Genomic DNA, 25883 nt, shown 5'->3' on the forward strand with positions numbered 1-25883 from the left:
GGACATGACTCGTGTTCTAGGTGAAAAAACCAGTAATTTGACCTCTCAGATTGAGACATTGGAAGCCCATGTTGCTGCACTTAAAGATGAAAATGACAAATTGAAGGCAAGTGCACATTGGGAGGAAGGGGAGTTTCAGCCACCTTTAAACGAGGAGCTGAACACCATTAAAGAACACGTGCAACAGCTCAAAGATGCTAAGGGGACGTCAAAGGAAGGATGCAAGATCATTGATGTGCTGAAATCAGAGAATGAACAGCTCAAAAAGGAAATGGCAGCTTTGCAAACAACGGTACAAGGGAAACATGCTGAGTTCGTCCAGCAAAATAGTGACAGCATATGGGAGGCATCTACTCGAGTTGGAGGCTATACATGACTTGATCATATATAGCAATCTCCGAAGATGGCCATCATCTGGCGGGCTCACTTGTTTCCCACATGCAGGGGGAGTAGTACGATGGACTACCTGCTTGGTCCACTAGCCTTTGACCCACGGATACATGATTTTACTGTGCTGCCTCCTCCACTCAGAGCCGACCACTCATATCTTACCTTCTGTATATTGGTCGCCACGACAGCCATGAGGAGGACCCCCTGCCACACACTCGCGTTCAAATCCATTTTGACCGTGCTCTTGACCCGGTGTACGTGAGCCACCTGGCTTTTGAGCTTCCAGGACTACTTGGAGAGGGGATGGACCTCGACAACAGATACAGCTGAGAAAGAGTGCAAAGTGTAGGCCATCCAATGGGCTACCCATTGGTACCTTCTATTCCCTAGTATGTTAGATATAGGCAATTAGGACATATGGTACATTTAGTACATGTACCAGTTAGTACACTAGGTACTACTAGGACACACGTCGTGGGGTTTCATTATTTGGTTGTACTTTGTACTAGTTCTTTCATTCCTGCAATTCATTACAGCAATACGGTTTTGCTCGTTTGCTTCCACCTCCATTACTTCCATTGTTTGCCCTAGTCTACAATGGTATCAAAGTAGGTCAGGTTCACACCCCTCAGCCATTTCCAGCCACCCCGAGCCCTCTAGTACTCATTGGCAGCTGTTTGGCAGCCTGTTCATCTCCTAGTCTGCATGTTTTTCAAGGCGTGCTGCACGTGTGGTCATTTGGAGGAGTTTCATCGCCAACAAACACCTTTCTTATGCTCCTGCTGCATCGGTGACTACTCCAAAGCTGCATTTTAGCTGTTTTCAGCATTTCGGCCTGTTGCTGTGTTTCGGAGTGTTCTCTTGCAGCCGCCTTGCTCTCTAGTTTTGGTTTCTTACCTTAGGCTGAGAGTCCTTCATCCCTGGCAGCTGTTGCACACATTTCGAGGTCTTCTCTTGCTGGCCCTCACTTGTGGAAGCCTCCAAACAAGCTCTTGACTGCTATACAGCATATACCCTTGCTATATGATGGGGCATGTCTTGGTTGCCAAGAATCTTTGGAACCTTGTTGTGGGTACTAAGGTCAGACCCACTCGACCTAATGCCTCCCGTACATCTGGTAATGCCTCTGGCTCATCTAGTGATGGGTCTAATGCTTCTTCCACAACGGCTCCTTCTCCCACTACAGCTGCTTCTTCCACTGCAACTGCTTTGCCTCCTACTTAGCAGCGGATTCAGTGGGATGAACGTGATGCAAAAGCACATGCCTTGATTGCTCTGTCAGTAAAAAGCGTTATTACCCCTCATATCCGTTCATGCAGGACAACTAAACAAGCATGGGATCAGCTTGCCTCCTTACATCAAGTGCGGAATGAGGCTAGAGTAACCAATCTCCGCAAGCAGTTGAGGGACTTTTTTTTTTTTTCACACAAGGCACCTTCTATTAATGCTTGAAAGATTTCATACAAGACAACAGCCCCGAAGATGCTGCGTATGAAAAAACCAGAAAAGGCTGAAAGAAAAACCGGCCTGTTCCAGAGAAGCCCAGCTCACTGCCTAGGGGATCTCGGGAACTGGGGCTAACAGCCAAGTGGGGGGACTATACAGCCAGCGAATCCCTCGCGGAGTAAAAATGTAGAAAACACCTATAGGCCAAGCCTTGCAAAAACGAGCATGCCTCTCAATAATCGCCTTGGAGCCTGGAGTCCCCGCTCCCAGGTGGACCATAGAGTGTAAATGATATCCTGCCAGATGGCAACCAAGGTAGCCGAGGGTGGAACCGAGTGCTCTCCCATCACGAGACTATAGCGAGCCACCCAAATGTTCCAAGCCGTGATGCTGGCTACCACCTCCCAGACACTGTCTTTCCTAGGGGAAGGAGGAGCTAGGGCGTCAGGGGGGGCTGCCTCGTGGAGTGCAATCCTCTGAATGCTCTGACCCTGTATCTGGTAGGCTGAGGAGATCTCATCAATCTGGAACGCGTGTCCTCCCTCTGTCAACCAAGCCATTATCCCCCAGGTGTGGTCTCTGTAAAGGCTCTGCATGCATGTCATGATCCTGAGGGCTCTCATCCAGATCCTCCCTGCGCTACGACAGCTCCATAGGCAGTGTGGGATAGTCTCCAAGACACCATCTTAGCAACAATGGCACTGCCCCTCCACTCGCATCTGCTCCAACCACGGGCCGATGGGCAAGCCTCCATGGGCTGCTAGCCAAAAGAAGTAAGAAATCTTCCTCGGTCGCAAGCTGAACCACAACCGCGTCCAAAACCTGGAGCTCCATAGGTAGTCTGCTCCAGCGACCAAAAGACCCTGCTGGACCACTGTCCCACTGTGCCCAACCAACGTGAGTCCGCTGCCCAAGCATACATCCCCCCTGATCTCTGACCTCTAGGTGCCACATAAGGGGCTGACGCTCGAACTCCTCTCTACATCTGGGCGGAACACGGATGAGACCCCCTACTAGTCTCTGCCAAACCCTGTGAAGGCTCCTCATCAGGAGGGAGCCCTTCCCCGTAAGGGGGGCCTCTGAGAAGATCCATCTATGTGAAGACTGCCACTGTCCTCCAGTGCATGGGGTGTTCCTCAGAAGCCCTCTCTGTAAGAGGAGCTTCCAAGGCTCAGCACCTGGGGTGAGGCCATGAACCACCAACTTGCCCAGAAGGGCCCTGCTCTGCATCTCCAGATAAATGATACCCAAGCCTCCCAATGCATGCAGCATGATCACCGTCTGCCAAGCTACTCGGGCCCTAGTGTTCCTCGTGCACTGAACCGGCCCAGAGGAAGTTCCGTACCAACCGTCGGAGCTGCCCAATGCATCCTCTATGAAAGCACCAACAGAAGGCAATATACCAGGCAGTGGCAAGAACGACCTAGTTTGCCACTAAGGCACGACCTGCGAGGGAGAGTTTGCGAGCTCCGATAGAGAAGCTTGCGTCGAACACTCTCAAGGACCAGTGCAATTTGCTGCTCTGCTGTAATGTCAGTACCCACCTGGCATCCGAGGTATCTCGCTGTATGGGCCCGCGGTATCCATCTGAAACCAAAGTCACTCCCCCACTCACGGATCTCCTGTGTCTCCTCAAAGCCCGTGAGGAAGCCTATGGATTTCGTCCAGTTGATCCGTGTCCCCGAGGCCTCACAATAGATAGCCAAGGCACCTCTGACTCTCTCTAGACTCACCGTGGTGCCCTCAACATACAAGACTGGTCATCTGCAAACTCCGAGTCAAGGAGCTCCTCCTCCTGCCTGATTGGGAGCCTCAACCTTGTGAGACCCGCCACCTATGATCTCAAAAAGTAGCCCAGAGCCTCCGCTACAAACAGGAAGAGGAAGGGAGCTAGTGGGCAGCCCTGGCGAACCGAGCGAGAGAGAGGGAAGGCCTCGCCCCTGTATCCTCCGATAATCATCTGCTGACTAGAGCTCCCTGCATATAGCGCTGAAACTCCTCTGACCCATCTGTCTGAAAAACCCAATCTCCTCATAGTGCCCTTCAAGAGAGACCACTCCACCCTGTCGTAGGCCTTCTCAAAAGAGAAGAATGGCCAGTGACTGTGACTCCTCCCTGGACCAATCCACTGCCTCCCAAAACGTGAAGATGTTGTCCAAGATGCTCCGCTCCTGGACAAACCCAGTCTGTGTGTCATGGATGATGTCAGTAAGATGAGGCCATAACCGCAAACTCAAGACCTTGGCGAGGATCTTGTATGCAGTATAAAGCAGAGTGATCGGTCTCCACTGTCGAATATCTAACCTATCTCCCCCTTTCGGGATCAAGCAGATCCACACCCTGCACAAGGACTAAGGAAGAAGGCCTGTGTCGAAAATCTCCTAGCAAGCTAAACGAAAGGGGGTAGAGATAATCTCCCAGAAGTTCCGTTGCTTGCGCGCGTGCTTGCTTGGTTTCTTTTTCTTTTTAACCTGTGTCCAATTCCCTTCTCAGGGGATGACCCATGGGGTCTAGGACTCCTGCTACTCCTGCCTGAGAGGACACTGAACTCGGGCCTGCTGACTCTACCTACTCTGTGGAGAAGGGGGGAAAGGCGCACGAGGGTGGCCACCGGGGCAATCTCTAGTGAGGTGACCCATCTATCTGCAACGAAAACACTGGCTTGGTAGCCCGGAGATCTCCACCCTCTGGCGAAGTGTACCCCCTTCCAGGGTCTCGAGAAGGATTAGCTTTGGGAGGAACTCCGGGCTCTCCACCACCAGTTTGATCTTGGGGACTCCATCATCCGCTAGGACGGAGGCGGCCATCTCTGGCGGGGACTCGAGCACTGTGCCAAATGCCCGACCAATGGAAGGGAGGATAGCTCAATACTCCTTGGGAAGCCCTAGAAAGCGGGGTGTAACCGGAAACCGTGGAACATGTCCTCCACTGTGAACCCATGATACCAAGGAAAGAGGTAGACAAGGTGCGAGCCAAGGAGAATGGGGCTATGCTCCACAAGTGTCGAGGCGGTGTCAGGGGAGCTCAACTGGATGAGGAAAACACCTCGTCCATAGATGGTGACCTCCTGGATGTGGTCGCCCTCTAATGTCAAGCTCGCCTGGATCCACTCTCGCACCTGTCTCCGTGTAGGCATGAGGCCCACAATTCTACCCACAAGCGCCTTGTCCTGGAGGGACTGGACTGCCGTGCTATACCTGTTGCTTGTTAGCTAGGGAAAGAAGAACCTTAACGGCTATGGGAGTCGAGGGTGCTGCCATAGAGCCCCTCTGGCCAGACCAAAGGTCACCAGCAAGATTTTCTTTCACTGTAGCAAACACGAGTGCTCCCGCTACAGGGAGGCAAATGAAAAGGGGGACAAAGCGGAGAGGCGAAGGAGAGAGAAGGAGAGGGCAGAGGAGGAAGGAGGGAGCAAGGGGAGGAGAAGGAGGAAGGAATGAAGAAAGGAAGGAGGCGGAAGAGGAGGAGAAAAAGGGTTGGGAGGAGGCAGGGGGGGTGCGCTGGCGAGAGGACAGGAGGGCAAGAAGAGGTGCGAGGCGGCAAGGAGGGGAGGTGAGGAGGCGGAAGGAGGGGGGAGGGGGGGGGGAGGAGAGGCAGAGCGGAGAAGGCAGCGGGCGGAGGTGAAGCGGGAGAGAGAGCAGGGCGGGGGGGCGGAGGTGGAGTGGGGTAGATGGCGGAGATGGAGAGGGAAGAGGAGCGGGGGAGGTAGGGCGGAGCGGGGGGCGGAGGTGGGCGGTTGCCCTTTTGACCAGCTGGTTGCCCTTTTGTTACAGGAAGAACAAAGTTGTGTGAATAGAAATGCTTCTATGGCTAGTGATCAAGCCTTTGCCACTTAGCATAGAAACAAGGGCAAGGGGAGTCGGGTCTTGCAGTTTTTGGTGCTCCTAGTCCAGATGACAGGCATGAGACAGCCAATTTTGCACACGATCAGTATTGGGCTTTTCTTGTTACTTATCAGTACAATCCTTCTATTCATGATGCCCGCATGATAGTTTCTAATGGTTATGATGCATGGTTTTTTGACGGCAATGCTAGTAAGCACATCACTTCCTGCCGGAAGTTATTCAATTCACTTGCAGATGCACCAAAGGGGGGAATAGTTAAATGTGCAAATAATGCATCTTATTCAGTAAAAGGCATTGGGCAAGTTGCCATTACTTCAGTATCTGGTGGTCTAGTCACTCTAGGCAATGTGTTATATATACCGAGCATCCGCAAAAACCTCATATCCATTTCAGCCATAGCTACTTCTGGATATCACGTTCTTTTTATGGTGTTAGGTGTGCAATCTATGATGTTACACATGCCTTTACCATGGTATTGACTGGCACATTGCTTAGAGGACTTTACAGACTTCTTGCACATGACAAATGCTTGAATGATGCTAAACTTGCAGATGCAGATACTTATGCTGTTGATGCTTCTATCATGGCAAATACTCATTTATGGCATGAGAGATTTGGACACCTCAACTTTGGATCTTTGGTAAAGTTGCATAAAGGAAGAATCTACCTTGTGGAAAACTCCACTTATAAGCAGCTGGTAATACAGGAAATGCATTCTTCTCCCTTAGCTGGACATCATGGTCTGTTTAAAACCTATCAAAGGATAAAGCAAAGCTTTATTTGGAAAGGGCTATGGAAAGATATATACAAGTTTGTGCAAGGATGCAAAGCCTTGTTAACAAAACAGAGAGTTGAATTTTAGATCTGCAGGGTTGCTTCAACCTCTCCCTATACCAAATGGTAAGTGGACTCATATATCCATGGATTTCATAACTGGCCTACCTATCACATCTAAGGGATGGAACAGCATATTTGTTGTGGTGGACTTACTAAATCATCTCACTTCATTTCTACCAAGACACAGTATTCACCACCCATGGTGGCCACCCAGCAAGTGTTTAAATTTAAGGAATGCCACTGGAGATGGTAAGTGACCGTGATGCAAAATTCATGGGACAGTTTTGGCAGCAACTATTCACAGCAATGGGCACTCATCCCACTCCTAGTACAGCACACCACCCCCAAACTGATGGACAAACAGAGAGGGTTGACAGGTGGCTAAAAGAGTTTAATACTCAGTCCACATGGGACAAACATTTGGCTGACTTTTGTTATAACAATACCAAACACTCTTCAATTGGGATGAACCCATTTGAGGCCTGTATGGTTACAAGGTGCATATTCCCTCAATTGTTTTTGATGCAGCTATTACTAGTCAACAAGCTCTTGATGACTTGGCTCATATGTCTGATATTCTCCCCAGCAGTGCAAGGACAACATGGTCAAGGCACAAGCACGCATGAAGGAAAATGCAGATGAGCATCGTAGGGAGAACACATGAAGAAGGAAACTATGTCTTCCTAAGACTTCAAAAGTCCAGACATGCTTCCTTGAAGGGGAACACCAATATTAAATTGGCTCATAGTTATTATGGTCCTTATAAGGTGCTTCAGAAAGTTGGTAATGTAGCCTACAAGCTGGAACCACCTCCTTCAGCAAGAATTCACAATGTTTTTCATGTTTCCCTCTTGAAGAAATATTTGGGTCCCATACACCAGGCTATGGAGGAGCTTCCGCCCATTGATGAGGGACAAATGCAGCATATACCCGAGAACGTCATTGGATTTAGGGACCATATTCTGAGGAGCAAGTCCTTTACTGAGTACTTCATCAAGTGGCAAGGATTACCAGATGAAGAATCCTCTTGGCAGCCATCGTCTATAATAGATCAGTACCCATACTTACTCAGCTGATGCCTTGTTCAGTTAGGTGTATGGAGTTGCAGTGAATTCTTCCTAATCCTGAAAAATCGAATGAAAAGAGAGAGTGCAAGTTGCAAAGGAGTCGATAGATTAGCCGTCACGTCAACTAGGATGAAAGAAAATAGAGAGTACAAAGTACTTGTATCTAGACCTAGGACTAAGTGTCCTAGGTGTCACATAGGACTAAGTGTCCTATGTGGCCTAAAAGGCACTAACACTACAAGTGCCTATATTTATGCCTACAAGGCACATACCATGGCCTATAGGGCATCACTAGAACCACCAAGAGATGGCCTACAAACCCCCCTCCATGCGATGGGCTGAAGTACTCTGGAAACGTCTCAGAATACCTAGTATTTTCTGGTCATGGTGACACATGTTCATCCAAAAGGATATAGCCACCTATGAATGTACAAGGGAAGTCAGATCATGTAACAAAGGGAACCAAGTGTAAAGCCTGTCGGAAGACTTCGAACTTGGGACGAGGAAGTGCCTTTGTAAACATATCTGCTATGTTGTCCTCTGTGGGAAGATAGGACAACTCTATGTCTCCTGCTGACAACCGCTCCCGAACATAATGATAGTGAACTTCAATATGCTTGGTACACGCATGAAACACTGGGTTACGCGCAATGGCCAAAGGACTATGGCTGTCAGTATAGACAATAGTGGAGGATGTCTGGCGAATACCAAGATCTGTAAGTAACTGTCGAAGCCAAACACACTCTACTGTAGCGGTGAAAGCTGCCCTGTACTCAGCCTCACAGCTAGATGTGGCAACTATTGGTTGCTTCTTGCTGAGCCAAGAGATACATGAATTGCCAAGCAAAAAACAATTGCTAGTATGTGACACTCTGGTGTCGGAACATCCTGCCCAGTCACTATCCGTGTAAGCATGCATGGTAAGTGAGCCCTGATCACCATAGAAGAGGGCTAAATCCTGAGTGCCTCTGAGATATCTGAAGACTCTCTTCACTGCCTGCCAATGCTGTGAACTGGGCATGTGCATGAATCTGCTGAGCTGAGATACTGCATACTATAAGTCAGGTCTGGTGTGACATAAATAAATAAGGCATCCAACAGCCTACTGATAAAGAGTGATATCACATGGTGGGCTCCCATCATGAGCTGAGAATTTGGAGCCAGGGTCTACTGGAGTAGAGATTGGCTTGCAATCCTCGAACTGAAAACAATCAAGGAGCTGTCCAATATACTTGGACTGTGACATCATGATACCCCCCTCAACATGAGCAAACTGAATGCCCAAATAATAGTGGAGCTGTCCCATGTCTGACATTTCAAAAACCTGCTGCAAATCAGCCTTGAAAGCTGCAATATGCTAAGATGCAGGTACTGATCTGTACGGCGGCATAGGTACGATGGCTCTGGTACGGAACGGACAAGTACGGCGATGCAGGTACGTACATGCGTCCGTACATTCGTACAGACTGTACGAAAAAAGAGGGCAGAAAGCAATGAAGGTCCTGGGTCACGGAGCAGGTCCTAGCTCTGATACCACTGAAGGATCGAATGAAAAGAGAGAGTGCAGGTTGCAAAGGAGTTGATAGATTAGCCGTCACGTCAACTAGGATGAAAGAAAATAGAGAGTACAAAGTACTTGTATCTAGACCTAGGACTAAGTGTCCTAGGTGTCACATAGGACTAAGTGTCCTATGTGGCCTAAAAGGCACTAACACTACAAGTGCCTATATTTATGCCTACAAGGCACATACCATGGCCTATAGGGCATCACTAGAACCACCAAGAGATGGCCTACAATTCCACACATGACGCTGCTTCAGTTCATTCTGTGTTGGAGGCCAATTGGCTGCTGGATCCACTGCTCCACCTGTTATGACCAGATATGCATTTCCTTTCATTCCATGGTTGTAATCCCTTGATACATTCACCCTTGCAAATCTGAGGGCAAATTTCATTTGGGCAGGGTGGACTGTAACAAAGGCTAATTTCACCTAGAAGTTTTGGTTTTATTTGGCCTTTAAATGGCTAAGTAATAAGTAGCTTTTTAATGGTGAAGCCAAATGTTGCCAAAAGGCATCACAGGGGCCATCCCATAAGCAAATGGTTCTTGAATAGCCTAGGCCTATTCATATTAAAGGGCCCATTGTACTTTGCCATCATAACTTTGAATGATCATTAATGCAATTCACTCCAGCTGAGTTTTCATTACTCTTGGCTGTCTAACTAGGATGGTTTCCTAGCCTAGGAAAGTCTTTTCCTAGCCTGTTCTTGTGCAGCCCATCACAAGCGCTTGTTCTCCCTAATATTCCAGGCACTTTGTACTTTTATGCTCATGGATCATGAAGTTTACATGACATTTCATCATTCTGCACTTAGCTGCTGCTGCTTCTAAGCCTCTAGTCATAGGAAATATAGCTAGATTGCTAAACTAGTGGCTGATCTAGTTACAACTTCCATCAAGAAAGAGATAGAACTATGCATTTTTGCCAATAGGCAAATGGGTACACGGAAGCTATGATGGCTTCCAAGTTAAACAACCTCAAAAGCCTTCGAGGATGCATCCAGGAATTTTTACGCATTTTGAAACTAGCTCTCGTTTTGCATTCAGAAGAGCTTCTCTAGTATATATGATAAAAAGATCTTGTAGCTTGTTGAATGTTTGGAAGAGTTGAAGGCAACTGAAACAGAAGGAAAGATTTATGTCCTTGCATAATTGAGCAAGTTGATGCAATGGCTGCTTGTAAGTTGACAGTACAAGGGCTTTACATTTTGGTAAAAAACAAGCAGGCTGAATTCAATGCAGACAGAGTTGCAGCTGTATTATACAACAAGAGATGAAAATTTGCAACAACAGATGTAAGCCCAAAAGGATGCTCATTCTAGCGTGCAACACTACAACGTGAGCATGAAGAGCGGCAGGCTGAATTGGAAGCATAAGAATTGCAAATGTGATTACAGAACCTGCAATTAGAAATGCAGACCCAAAAAGATTATAATTCTAACATGTAGCCAGAGATGTGAGTGTACAACAAGATCACAAAGATTAACATGTAGCACCCAACATGAGATTAAAAAGGGGCTTTAAGGATGTGTGTTAAGTGGGAAGACGCATGGGGCTGATAAAAGTTGACATGTACTAAAAAATGCTCAAAGAAAAAACAGATTTGTTACACTTACCCATCTCCTCAATAAGATATAATATAGTACATCTATTACAAGCCCTGTATCTCCTGTAAGGACGAGATTGACCTTCTAGAACCACTGAGGAGAATAAGAAAATCGAAACAATCCCCTTTATTCTTTTTAGAAACCTTATAACAGCTGCATGATGGCCTCTTCCAAAATACTGTTGCTATCATAGCAAAATGACTACAGATTGGATCAGCCAAGTAATGTGTATGAACCTCTCTTATGCACTGCAAAAAAAAAGATGTTAAGAGTAGAATTGTCCAAGCATGGCTTATAATCTTTAACGCAAAACAGGCTCTGCAAGGTTCCCAAGACCGCATCAGAGCATCTACATACATAGCTTCCAAAGAGATCCATTCCAACCCTAGAAATAACAAAACAAATTATGCTCAAGGCCCAATGGTTGCATGTCAATCTCCCTCTAGGTTCGATAACCCTTGGATAGATCGTAAGAGAGCTTTCAGCAAATATTGTCTATAATTTTCCATATACATGCGTGCGTGTGTGCTTGTGTGTGTTGCATGCGCACGCGCATGTCCATGCATGTGGAGCTAGGCACACTTGTGCTTTGTCTTGTGCATGCATGACATCCAGATTTGTACTTCTAATATACTACAACCTATAGTATAGCTCTTAAATCTATATTGAGTCCTAGATTAGGTCTCAGTACATCCATTTATACTCTGCCAATTCTTTTGGAATTCCCATAACTGGCAGCACTTTAGAGCTGAAACCATTGCAACTCAATGATCTTCCCACCGCACACATGGGAAAAATGAAAATCTAGGCATCACTTTCAACATATTGGTAACTGCCAAAACAAATTAGTGAATCACAGAATCTGCTAAAACTTTGGATGTTCTCTCTACGTTGCAGGTAATTTGATCCTAGTCACCTCTAGAAGAATGCTCAGCTATGTCAGTAAAGAATAAAGAAATGAGTTCACCTTCAACAGATCTGCTAAAACTTTGGATGTTCTCTCTATGTTGCAGGTAAAGTGATCCTAGTCACCTCTAGAAGAATGCTCATCTATGTCAGTAAAGAAGCAATGAATGCCTAGCAAGAAGGTCAAATGAGTTCACCTTAAACACTTCGAGCCAAGTAACACTTGAAATACAGTTCCCAGATCGGGTAAGTACATTTCCAATTGCAACAAAAACAAGCCTTTGAGTCTCCATAATTGTACTTTTTGACCCATAGCCTGCATCTTCAGGATGTGATCCTAACACACCAGGTAGGGGAAACTCGGGGGATTTGATCGTATCAAGAAGAAGAGTGATGACCCTGGTGACATCATTGGAAGACAACTGATCTCCATAATCCTGAACAATTTGCCTGCATAAGTCAAGATAGACCTGAGCAGGTTAAAAGAAAAAACCGATACCCAAATTGACACTACGTGAACCTAATGATTTTCCTGGACTCTGTAAGATCCGTGCAACCTTATAAGGTCTTACCCCAAAGCTTGCAAGTATTCTAGATTACATTTCTGTATTTTCAAGCGGGTCTCCTGTTGTAGAGCTGTTTTCTTTATGCTGCTTGAAGAGGCTTGAATAAGCATCTCAACAAAGTGCAAAACTGATAGAACATATGTCCGTACTGAACCTAGGCATGCACGCGAATTAATGTCCATGATCTGCATCAACAAAAGCATGATGAAACAAAAAGTTCATGAAAACGATAAAATTTTACACTATGCTCTGACTCAAAGGTTGAATTTGTATTGAAACGAGAGCTTTGCGCAAGAATTGCATAGCTTGTAAACACTCTAAAAGATGAACTTGGTTGAATTTGTACTGAAACGAGAGCTTTGTGCAAGAATTGCATAGCTTGTAAACACTCTAAAAGATGAACTTTTCAAAATTTCACCAGAAGAAATCATTTCAATCATACCAAAAACCAAGACTAAAGAATTTTAGTATTCAAATGCAAAGTAAGGTCAAGTACAATCAATGAAATTGAATTGAACCTCACAACTTCACAGGCACAAAGCAACCTCCTCCCATATAAGAGCATTTTGAAGAACCTAGGCTTATGCATGGGAATTAATGCCCATGACTTGCATCAACAAAAGTGCAATGAACAAGAAAGTCAGGAAAACAATACATTAGATCATCCGAAGTTGAGCATGTATTGAAAGGAGAGCTTTACGCAAGAATTGTCAGAACTTATGAACGCTCTAGCTTTCAAATATTCACCACGCCAAAATCATTCAATCATGCCAACAACCAAGACCCTACAAATCTAGTACACAAATGCAAAGCAAGCTTGAGTTCAATCAATGAAATTGAATTTGACCTTACAGGTACCAAGCAACCTTCTTGTGAAGATTTAGAGACAAAGTCAAGAGCACCATGAATAACGCTACCTCTTCTATATCCTTGAGATATAGGAACGTGGAATCATTTTTATTTTGTTTCCAGTTTGCTTGATGATAGAGACTGCATTAAACATTCATGTCATCAAATAACACAATTTCACCCATCTCAGCTAATCTGTCACCAACTCATGGACAATCTATAGAAGCTAAAACCCAAATGTCCTTTTGGCATGTCGATTCCCCTATTAATATTCACAACTTCATGAAGAGCTGGTCTATCGACTATAGAATAAACACTTGATCTACCAACAACAAAATAAGCAACATATGGGACGCCAACAAGAGGAAACTACCCTGGCTACCTACCAAATCAGTAACCACGCCACCTATGTATGAGGCAATGAGGTACCCTTTCTACTATCCCTTGCAAACTGCCTGCAAGTTGATGCACTTGACTACTTTTATGCACTCTACTGATGTGTTCTTTGTGCATTGTTTTGTAACATGAGCCAATGAAAGAGAGTTTTGTGTTCACTCAACATTCCTTAAGGTAGCAAGACACTTCTTTTCTGGACGGCCATTGTGCACAGCTCTAAGAACTAGAGTAGAGTACTAAGCGAATTCAACAATTGTGGAAATACAAATTGCTTCTATCCAATCATCTTTAACTTGTCCTTGGTTGGGGACAAGCACACTACAATCGTCTTGCACGTTATAAAGTCATGGTGGCAATAGCATGGGCGATGCAAGGTTGGTCCTTAGTTGCTAGTCTCTCAAGGCCCATGAAGTAATGACCATGTCAAAATCAATCTGAGAGAATCTTACGGCTCTAAACCAAGGATCGTCCATGTGCCATGCACAATGCCACGCCATTACATGGTCCACATTTGCTCCAAACCTAGAGGACATATAACTACCATGTGCCAACCAGCCAAGGGAGCCACATAAATGTTTCAATTGGCTCTTGATCGGCAAGGAGCCAGCCTCGAGTCAACCCCAGGTCATCCACCATTCCATGTTGGACCTGGAAAATGGGCGGCATATCCACGTGAATCACCAAGGCCGCCAGCCTTGGAGTTTGCCTTCCAATTCAGCTTATTGTGGAAATTGTCCCCCTACCTTTAGAATGGGTTGCATCCCTCACCTTTTCATTCACTTCTTACAACGTGAAACTATGTCTTTGCAAAGCCCATCAACATTTCTAGACTTCTTGTGATTCAGCCCACTTTGAAGCAACATCTTGCAAAGGAAGATCTTGTCCATCCATTGTTGGTCTTCAGGTTCATGAACAAGTATAGAAGTCCCTTTTGGGAGATAGAACTATCTGAGGTAAACAAGTCCCACATCAAAATTTAGCAGGGTTGTAGGTAGGGGTTGTACACAGGCTCGTGAATCAGGAACCCCTAGCTGGGCTGAACCCCAATCTCAACTAGGAGTTGCTCTCTGGGTATGCCTGCAACTCTCCTTGTCTCAATCCTCAGCTAATCTAACGAGACTCGCAACTGACCAATGGCGATCCTCAATGCATGTGAGACTCTCATGTCCTTGAGGTACTGAGGTCTAATGATGAGACCACGCTCCGAGACCCTTAGGAAGTGGTCATGGTCGAACTGGATCTTGGTGGAAACTCCTCTCCCCCCCAAGCCCTAGATGTATGGAGCTGGAGCAAGTCCAATCGTATGATACGCTTGATCTCATCTCGTGGGATCATCTTCAGTGGTGCATCCATGCTATACTGAAAGGAGGGAAGTCTGTCCATCTGGATGCCGTGATTACCAAACCATGTGGATACCCGTACGTACCATGCTATTTCAACACCACTCTCTGCTAGTCGCCTGGAAGACTCCAATGCTAGCCTCGGTAACCTCCACTGGAGTAAGGCCCAGACTCTATGGAGGAAAGTCACTGTTTGAAAGATGGCATCAACCTCGAAAGCACATTGAGCTTATGTGGGCTTTTCTTGGATTTGCCCCAATTTCAGCCCAATCTACCCACAAAATTTGGGGCTTTTGGTTTTGCCCTGCAATTGTCTGCAAATTTGGGGCTTTCCATTCTTTTGGATGCAATTTCCCTGAAGAAACTGCTTTTGGCATTCGGATGCAATTTGGCAATGTTCTAGCTGTTTGTGACTGTCGCAAGCAGTTTTGGACTCAATTTGAGTGACATTGCAGACATTAGTCATTTTTGCAGTGTTATATTGGCAGCTTTTGGGCACATTTTGAGCCTTTGATTGGCTTTGACAGTAAGCTGTCATTGTGGACATATTTTTTGGCAGTTTTGGGTTGTGCATCTAAAATCCCAAGAAAGGATACTCTTTGTCACAGTTTGGCAGTTTGTTTTCTTGTCACACTTTGGCATTTTGTTTATTATTCCACACATTCGGTCATGCAAGACCTCAAAGGCAGCTTGGGATATTTTGGAGAGTATGTTTTCAGCCCGCAATGATGCTAGGGTCTCTTTCCTGAAGAGAGAGTTGACTCATACTCATATGGATGAGGGTGACTCTATGTCTGAGCACCTCACAAAAATTCATGATTTGCAAGAGCAATTGTTGAATATTGATGAGATCATTGCAGATTCAGAGATGGTTACTACCACTTTGAATTCTCTTCCTAAGTCTTATCTTGGTTTTCACACCTCATTGAACCTGTCTTTAAGGGGGGGGGCAACCCTCTCACTTTTCATGAGTTAATAGGGCTTTTGTTACACAAAGAACAAACCAGGGAGAACAGGCTGATGAGCATGCCATGCTTTCGAAATTCAAGCCCAAAGGGAAGGGGTAGCATAAGCAACATGCAAATCAGCCTACACATCAGCATAAAGCTGATTCTGGACAGCCTTCTCACAAGGCTAAGAGCGATGCAGAGAAGCCCAAAAGAAAGAGCATTTGTCATTATTGTAAAAAGCCAGGTCACTACATAGGAGAATGCAAGAAAATAATTGCCAAGGAAAAGAAAAAGGATTCAAGTATGGCTCTCACAGATTCAGCTCCTCATGGACATGATGGTGGTGATGCTTCAGCCAACTTAGTGGAAGAAGATTATGCCTTTTTGACTTGCATTTCTGATTTTTAGGTGGCTGCTCCGGATACTACAGCCACATCTAAGGATGACTCTTATGCTTTTCTGACTTGCAGCTATGATCCTTCTAAGGATTCATGCACTTTCAATGTCAATGAGACATTGAATAATTGGTACTTTGATAGTGGTGCCACGAAACATATCACTTCCAGGAAGTGTTTGTTTGATTCTCTCCATCCATCACCCACTGGAAAAAGGGTATCTTGTGCAAATGATTCTTCTTATTCAATTCATGGTATTGGTGAGACTGTACTTACAGCCACAGATGGCTCAAATTTCAGAATTCATGATGTGCTTTATGTACCTGGAATCAAGCAGTGCCCTCTCTCAATAAAAGAGGATTTTAAGTTGTCTTTGGTGTGCAGTTTGAGATAGAGAAGATGATTATGCCTTGAGGCTATTTGGCACGCTGTTTCGTGGTCTTTTTCAGCTTGATGTTTTCAAGAAAAGACCAGATGATGCATTTGCAGTTTCTTCTCGCATTGTTGCTATGCAAAATGCAAAGTTATGGCATGCTAGGTATGGGCATATGAGTTATGGCAGCTTGATGACTCTTCAAAAACATTCTATGGTTGATGCTTTGCCTCCCTTGGAGTCAACTCCCCCTCATGCCTGTGAAGGGTGCATATTTGGGAAGATGCACAGGTTTCCCTTCAAGAAGGATGGGGCACTACGAGCTGTTCGAAAATTACAGCTCATTCATAGTGATGTATGCGGTTCCATGAGGACTCCTCCATTGGGTAGTTATCTCTGTTATGTAACATTTATTGATGACTACTCAAACTACACTTGGGTCTATGAAAGAAAAAATCAGATGTGTTTAAGCATTTTCGACACTTTGTGGCAAAGGTTGAGAATGAAACAAGACTCAAGGGGCAGATTCTACGTACAGATATAGGAGGGGAGTATATGTCTAATGAATTTGAGGCTTATTTGAAAGAGAAAGACATCACACATCAGCTTACAGTGAGGCTTACCCCTCAGCAAAATGGCAAAGCTTAGCAAAAGAATAGAACTCTTATGGAGATGGATAGAGGCATGCTCACAAGCAAAAAGTTGCCTGACAGGTTTTGGCTTGAGGGTCTCATGAGTGCCAACTATTTTTTGAGTCGGGCGCCCACTAAGGCTTTGAAAACAAAGACTCCTTATGAAGTTTGGCATGGGAGAAAGCCTTCAGTGGAACATTTTCGTGTCTTTGGATGTGTTGCATATGCCCAAGTGCCTGTTGAGTTTCGACATAAGCTATCAGACAAGGCACTTAAATGCATATTTGTTGGGTATAGTGCAAACAGCAAAGGTTACCATATCTACCATCCTGTTTCACACAAGATTTTTGTCAACAAAGATGTAATCTTTTCAGAAAATTCAGCACATACACAAGCTGAATTCATTATCCCAGCTTCTTCTACATTGGATGATGTTTTTGAGGGATTACTACCCATTGCTTTGGGTTCCGCATATGACATCCCTGCTGACAATCAGCATTTACAGCAAGCTCCTCCTGTTCCATACACTCCGATTCAGCCACAGGCTGATTTAGTTCCTCCACACGCAATGGAAAATGCTGTCAAGCAAGAGACTACAGAAATATACAGAGCCATACAGGCTTGATGCTCCTTTGCCTGGCAGAACTCGTAGTGCAGCAAGGCACGAAAGGCGGGCTCTTTCTCTTGAATCAGCTTATGCAGGTACTCTTCTTGATGAGGAAGAGCCTGATACTTTCGAAGAAGCTAAGGACAATGGGCATTGGATGCATGCCATGCATGATGAGTTGCAGTCTATTGAGAAAAATCAAACCTGGAATATTGTGGATTTGCCACCAAGAAAGAATGCCATAGGTACCAAATGGGGTTTCAAAGTAAAAAGAAAGTTTGATGGGTCCATTGACAGGTACAAGGCACGGCTGGCCGCTGGTTGCGAAAGGCTATGCTCAGAAGAAGGGCATTGATAATGAGGAGACATTTGCTCCTACTTCCAGGATGATTGCTAGCAGATCCGTTATTGCTATGGCTGCACTGTGGCTTTGAAATTCAGGTAATGAACATAAAGTTTGCAAGCTGAATAAAGCTTTGTACGGGCTGAAACAAGCCCCACGTGCATGGGATTGATGCCTTTCTGACCAGCAAGGGACTTCATAACAGTCCAACTAAAAGTACTCTCTACATCAAGAAGGATGGGGGGGATATTTTGGTCATCATTCTTTATGTAGATGACATGTTGCTCACAAGGTCCCATGAAGAAAAAGTTGCAGATTTCAAAGCTGAATTGAAAGCTACATTTGACATGTTACATTTTTATTTGGGGATCCAGTTTATACAAGAGAGACATGGCATTATTATGTCTCAATCCAAGTATGTGCAAAAAGCTCTTGGATCGGTAACCGGCTCAACATGCAAGATTGCAAGCCTACAGCCACTCCCATGGAGCCAGGGCTGAAGCTTACTATGTATGATGCAGGTGAATCAGTAGATGCCACACTCTACAGTCAGGCTGTTGGATGCCTCATTTATTTGTGCAATACACGGCCTGATATTCAGTTTGCAGTATCACAAGTGAGCAGGTATATGCACAGCCCAAAGACAGCACATTGGCAAGCTGTAAAACGCATTTTCCGTGACTTGCAAGGCACAAAGTCTTATGGCTTGATGTTTCCTAGGGGGGGTGACTAGCAAATGCATGCTTACAGTGACTCAGATTGGGCTGGAGATTATGACACTAGGCAATCCATAAGTGGTAATTGTTTCTTTTTGGGACATACTTGCATTTCTTGGCTAAGTAAGAAACAAACTACTGTGGCTACTTCCTCATGTGAAGCTGAGTACAGGGCAGCTTTCACAACAAACAGTTGAATGTGTGTGGCTACATCGCTTATTTGCTGATCTTCATCTATCATTGGAGGGTCCTTCTCCAATTCTCACTGATAGTCAGAGTGCTATAGCAGTTGCAAAGAATCCTGTGTTTCATGCTCGCACGAAGCACATTGAGGTTCATTATCATTATGTCAGAGAGAAGGTGCATGCAGGGGAGATCAGTATGATCTATGTCCCCACACATGACAATGTTGCAGACATCTTCATCAAAGCACTTCCACGTGAGAAGTTTGAGGCATTTCGCAATGCCCTCAACTTATCTCCTTTTGGTGATTGATCCTTTCCTTGTACATCATCACATTAACACTGCAAGGGCGTGTTGGAATTATCGCCATAAATCATGGCAATGACCAATGTATAGTCAATAATTGAGTTAGGGACACTTTTCCCTCATTACAAGTTTTTCCCTCTAACCACAGTTAGGATCCCTAACTATGGTTAGTGGATAGGATAAGGTTTTGTCCCTTAGACAAAACCTTCTCCTTTTGTATGTTATTTCCTATCTCTTATTCAGTACGTTTTGTGTGGCTTGCTCTCCATCTCTTGCTTTCCTTCACTTCTACTACGAGAAGCTTGGCTATTATGCTAAAGATTGTCGCAAGAATAAAGCATATCTAAAGCAGAGGAGCAGTTCGACAAAAAAGATGACAAGGCCCTATTGGCGAAAGACAAACCCGGCAAGGAGAAGTCTAAGGATTCCAAAGGAAGTCTAAGGATTCCAAAGGCAAAACAGAAGATGCAGAGAAGAATGAGAAATTCAAGTGCTTCTACTGCAAGAAGCTTGACCATTATGCTAAAAATTGTCGCAAGCATAAAGCAGATTCGAAGCGAGAGAGGGAGTCCAAGCCCAAGGAGGAGACAAAGTCCGACTCACCAAACATTATTACAGGTGAGCTTTGCCTAGTCATTGAGCATTGCTCAGCTCATGCAGTGAGTGAGGACACGGAGGGCAGGTATGTCAACAACAGGGCATCAAAACACATTTTGAACAAGAAGGAATGGTTCAAGACCATGGAAAGTACACATCCCAACTCTAAAATGACGGTGGGAAACAATGGGACATGACCTGTCAAAGGTATTAGTAGCATACCATTCCGCACCAAGTTAGGAGCAATCGAGGTAATCTCTAGTGTTTATTATGTTCCCAAGCTGTGCAAGAACTTGCTTCTGTTAGTCGGATGTCGAAGACCGGGAAACTTTGGGTGATATTCGACGACAAGGGGGTTGTTGTCAAAACCAAAAAGATTAGAGATATTGTAGCTCAAGGAATTGATTGTACCGAATCGATGCTTTCCTAGTTCGAGGAGATCATAAAAGCTCCAAGCTGTGGCACGAAAGATTCGGACACAGGAACTATAGCACCTTATCAAAGATGCAGAAGGTGAGCATGGTGGATGGACTCCTGTCAATTGCACAACCAAATGGTGTTTCCCAGGCTTGCTTGGAGGGCAAGCAACACAAAGAGGGATTCCCACAGAAGGCCTCATCGAGGGCCACAAAGCCACTAGAGTTGATTCATTTTGACATTTGTGGTCCCATGTCTACTAATTCATTTGCAGAGTCTAGATATTCTCTTACATTCATAGATGACTATAGCAAGATGACCTGCCTAGCCAAAAAGTCACAAGCTTTCGACAAATTCAAAGACTGGCAGGCCAAGGTATAGAAGGAGTCAGGGAAGGTTGTGAAGGCCTTTCGAACTGACACAAGGGGTGAGTTCACATCTATTGAGCCCGATGCTTTCTGCAAGAAGCACACAATCAAGAGACAGCTCACAACCACACACACATCTCAACAAAATCGTGTAGCCTAGCAGAAGCACCGGAATGTGACAAAGATGGGTTTGATCATGCTAAGGAGGAAGTCTCTCTCTAGAGCTTTTTGGGGTGAAGCCGTGAACACGGCCGTTCGTATCCTCAACAGGACCAAGACAAAGGCCATTGAAGACAAGACTCCATATGAAGCATACTATGGTAAAACGCCAACCATCTCACATTGACGCATTTTCGGTTCTAAAGATTTCATACATGTGCTCAAGGACGAAAGAACAAAGTGGGATTCCAACAGCATTTTCATCGGGTACAGTGAAGATCCAAGGCTTAACGTCTCTTCAATGTGGCAACAAAGAAGATCCTTATTAGCACGGACGTGGTCTTTGAGGAGACAGAGTCTCAACCTGAGGAGGCGATTTAGGAAATTCTAGTTGCACCCTCACCAGCACTTAGGTTGACCTCACAGAGGTGGAGAAAGATGAAGAGTCTGAGGAGTCTGGGGGAAAGCAAGATGCACCACAGCCACCTCCGAAGACACCATCTACAAAGAAGAAGTTACCCCAGTGGTACCTACAGACCTTGCACGATCATCAAGTGACAAACATACCTGAGACCCTTCCGGGCCACAGAGACCCCAACGCATCCCGAGGACTCCTACCGCGAACTACACACTGGTAGCACAGATCGACGAGCCTAGATCCTTTGAGGAGGCAAAGGATATTCCAAAGTGGCAGGCTGCCATGAAGACGGAGATGGATGCTATTCTGGAGAATGACACCTGGAACTTAGAGGACAAACCTTTTAAGCAGAGAAGGATGTTGTCACGAGGACGCGAAAAGTGATGTAAAGTATCTTCGTAACTCAACCTACGCTTAACCCGAGGTTAACCATGGTTAAGTGTTGTAATGGTTTGGCCGTGAGGGACTGGCTAGAGGAAGTGCACACTTCCTAGAAGTTCCTAAGGGCAAAGTCTAGGTGCACCACTAGGTCCTAGGGGCAAGGCAAAGGCTTTAAAAGAGGGGTCTAAAAGTTGGACCCAAGGATAACCAACATTGTCCTTGGTATGGGGGTTAGGACCTTAATGAAGGGGCAAATGGCAAGAAGGAGGTGCCATTTGTCATGCATGTGTATGCATGCCCTTCCCCCACCTTCCATCTCTCTCCCCTCACTCTCCCAGAGGTGTTGGACGTTTTCAATTGTTCTTGTGCAGTTTTTGAGCTGTTTGAGCTGTTTCAAGCCTGTTTTCAGCCGTTTTAAGTCTGTTTTGACTGTTCCAAGGCTAGTACACACTTCTAGGAAGTGCCAGAAGTCATTTTTGAACTTTCTGAAATTTTTCGTACGGACTGTACGGAATCCGTACAGACGTGTTCAGCTGCCTCCAACAGGTGCCCGAGGTGTCTTTTGCTGTGTTGGACCTTTGTGCATATGTTTTTGGCTGCGTGGTGGCTTCTAGAGCTGTTTTGGAGCTATTTTGGACCAGTGCAGGCTGTAGGAGGAACTTTCCCTATTGCTTTTGGCACCTTCTCTTAGAAGGACTCGGGCACAGATCCCGAGGCAATCATTTCGGGGCAGATATGTGGACCATCTTTCCTCTACAGCTCTTTCTTGTTCATTCTCCGCTCTCTACCTTCATTTCTCTCTTCTCCTGCCAGTGGTTTGGATGCCTGAATGCCTCTAAGTTGTGTCAGATCAGAAGTGAATGCTTGAGTATGCCTTGACAGTGGGAATTCTAGTGGTGCACTTGGATTAGATGCCTTGAAGACAGGTAGAGGATTTGCAGAGAGGAACAGTGCAGGGTTGAACCCTTGTTGTAAAGCATTTCCATTCAAAAGCATTAAATAAATACAGTAAGGGGCGCCAAGGCATTTGGGGCCAATGGGTGCACTGTGTACTATTTACATTGAGCAAGGGCATTCTAGCCTCACCTTTGTTGTTGTTGAAGCTTGTTTCTAAGTTGTGCTAAGTGATTGAAGTGACTGAAGCTTGCATTGTGGCCATTTATGAAGTTTATGATTGAGTAGAAGAAGATCACTGCCCTTTCGTTTATCGAAGGCCGGTTTCAAATATTGGTACCAAGTGGGTGTATGAACTGAAGTTCAAGTCTGATGGTAGCTTGGACAAGTACAAAGCCAGGCTCGTGGTAAAAGGGTACGCTCAATCAGAGGGTCTCGACTTCGATGAGATATTTGTCTTGACAGCTCGGATGGCAACCGTTTGGACTGTTATAGCCTTGTTGCCCATCATGGATGGCCGATATTACAGATGGATGTAAAATAAGCTTTCTTCAATGGGACCCTGGAGAAGGAGGCATACGTGGGCAGCCACTGGACTTTCAGGTTCTAGGTTCCGCTTCCAAGGTATGCAGATTGAAGAAGGCATTGTCCGGGCTGAAACAGGCCCCGAGAGAATAGTATCAGCGGATCGACGAGTTCTTCTCCAAGATCGGATTGGCTCGAAGTCCTTCAGATGCCAATCTTTATCTCTTTTCAAAGGTGGGGAAGAGGCTGGTATTGATCCTGTACGCGGATGATTTGATACTTACATGAAACCACAGGAAAAAGATCTCTATTGTCAAGAAGCTTCTTATGGAGGAATTTGAAATGACAAATCTGGGATCTCTCCATTATTTTCTTTTGATTGAGGTCAAGAATAGTAACGGCAGCATATTCACCTCACAAGAAATATTGTCGAGAGTTACTGCCATATAAAGCCACAATCTGTACAGCAAAACCAAAATCTATGGAGCCCAATCAAATGGGCATGATCAGAACTAGAAAACCACCCAAACAATAATAAACATTTTTGAAGAATAGATAGTTCACTAGACATTTATGTTAGATTGAACAACACATAAAGCACAAAACGTATGAGGTGCTGTTCTGCTCATATTGAGATTAAAGATTTTGTTCTTCCAATGTTCTGCTTATATTGAGATTTGAAATCCTTGGATTATTTCTGTCTTTTTTACATTGTCATTTGCTTCTCTTCTTTTTTAAGTTGAGATCTTGTATACTCCACATCTTTGGGTTGCAAACAAAAATGCTCAAGCATCAATCACACTCATAGTTTAGAGCCAACAGAAGCAGTTGGTTCAGCCTATTACATGTCAGTAAACATCCAGTGTGGATTGGCTCTTAGACTCTTGTAGCAAATGATTTTTAGGAGACTCCTTGAAACACGAAGGAAGCTGTTTGTCAGGCTCATGACATCCATGATCTGCCAATTTTTTATTCTTCTATGGACTCCATGGCATCCTGATGTGTCCATCTTGTGTAATCCCAATATCAGTTAGTCTTAAGAACTAAAGTGGGTGATACATCCTTGACGGTTCTAATTTTGTACAGAAAATAAACCTATTGTTTCATAATATTAAGAGTCTAAGCCAGAAACGTATTGAGGAAAAACAAGGAACTGCTAACAGAATCAAATCACAAATCCCAACTCTCATCAAATATTTTAAACAACACCCGCAAGGAAAGAATTTGACTCTGCTTTTCTGCATGGTCTTACCAAACAGCAGACTTTGCTACAGACAGTTCTGATATCGTAGAAGTCAGGAAGCAAACTCGGCTCTGATGAAACCAATTGTATTAAATACACAATGTCTTCTGCAACCTGCACAACAAAAAAAGTAATACATGAAACTAAAATACGGCACTATATCGAAATCAAACTGTCACATTTGTCAAATGCCTGATGCCTGAGCATACCATGAAACCAGCTGAATTATGATAGACATTATAAATAAAGCCACCAGAGAGTAGAATACCCGAAAAGATACATTCACAAAATTTTAGATGACAGAGACAGGAATAACTTCCAACACATGAGTGTATTACCCTTTCTAGTTTCAGTTTCGACATTAGACCCTTAGGGGGGTACTATACACCCCTAGACTACTAGAGATGTTTTTCCCATGACGTACTTTGATTTGGACTCATAGGCTTCCTTGATCTTCCACAGATGTTAATTAACTTTGGTCCGAGATTATGGTACAAAATGAAAGAATGCCTAGTCCTATGTATGAAAGAAATGGCCAGCTTTGCAGAGATGCACAAGTCTATTGGGAAAGAGAACAAAAATCTGTAAAAGATTGTGGAAGAACAGGCCTCCAACATCAAGGCACTTCCGGAAGTTGCTACTAGTAGATGAAAATCCTTAGTGCAAAGATTTGAACTTCCATGCCCAAATAGTAGAGTACAAGAGAGCTGAATGGGTCGAGCCTCTAAGCGTGCCTCTGCACTTGACAAATATAGCATAAACATAAACACTAGTACAAAGTGTCTAAGCCCATGGAGAGGATGGGAACTGCAGCATGAAGTTACTATGGTGGTCCTCTGTATGTTGTCTGAGGAACCATGTTTGCATGGCGAGGCGATTGAGAATGGATAAGGAGGCCTTCGCAGAGAGAGGCTATGGAGGTGTACGGGGCTGCTCCGGAATAACCCATGATAGAGCATTGACATCAGTAAATATACATAGTCCGCCATTCTGGTCTCCTAGCTGTGGCGTTGGACAAGTGCCACTGTCATAGCCGCCGTCAAATGTGCCTCCGGTTTAGTCAACATGGAAGGAAGATCCACAAGCCTGATATGTGCATCAACATGTTGATGGACCTGTCGTATCTCTTGCTCCGGGCCTCGAATATGCCATATTCCTAGGGCATGCTGGTATGTGCTATCCGATGGAAAAACTCGGTGATTACACTATACGTAGGCTCTAGCTAAGCACCTTAATCTCGTCTATGTGCCCTGAGCAACTAGTCTCTATGTCGTGAATGAAAGTCATCGAGCGTCTCTGATCTTTGTGAGACAAGGGGATGGAGAGGAGTTTGAATCCATCTTTGAAAAGACAGAGGTGACGACCTCGGATCTCATAGTACACAAGGCATCTAAAAGCACAGTGCTCCTCTAACTCAAGCTTCTATAACAAATGCGGCCCTCCCTATGTATGCCCTAAGCGGGTCTAGTCTCAATGTGTAGTCGGTGTGTGGAAACACTGAATTGCCCGAACAAAATCCGCAAAGCGGGGGAGGTGGATCCATCTGTAGCCTAGCAAATGGATGAA

At 44.9% G+C, this 25883-nt stretch overlaps 1 protein-coding gene across 2 annotated transcripts in view; it reads right to left on the bottom strand.

Annotated features, from left to right (window-relative positions):
• LOC147901464 (ARM repeat superfamily protein) overlaps nt 1-25883 on the bottom strand; it is a 109111-nt gene that overhangs the window by 73708 nt on the left and 9520 nt on the right. For both annotated transcript variants that reach the window (XR_015541032.1, XM_087375220.1), the window contains exons 2-4: nt 24327-24431; nt 12232-12410; nt 11857-12109 (exon numbers count right to left, since the gene is read on the bottom strand). Coding sequence is in view for 1 of the 2 variants with exons in the window: in XM_087375220.1 (XP_087231346.1) it covers nt 11857-12109; nt 12232-12410; nt 24327-24431 (537 nt within the window). In the remaining variant the exon portion in view is untranslated. The remainder of the gene's footprint in view (nt 1-11856; nt 12110-12231; nt 12411-24326; nt 24432-25883) is intronic.

Source organism: Dipteris shenzhenensis, chromosome 5, assembly GCF_047967505.1.
Source record: "Dipteris shenzhenensis isolate YYH24624 ecotype China chromosome 5, Dip_SZ_1.0, whole genome shotgun sequence".
Lineage (NCBI taxonomy): Eukaryota > Viridiplantae > Streptophyta > Polypodiopsida > Gleicheniales > Dipteridaceae > Dipteris > Dipteris shenzhenensis.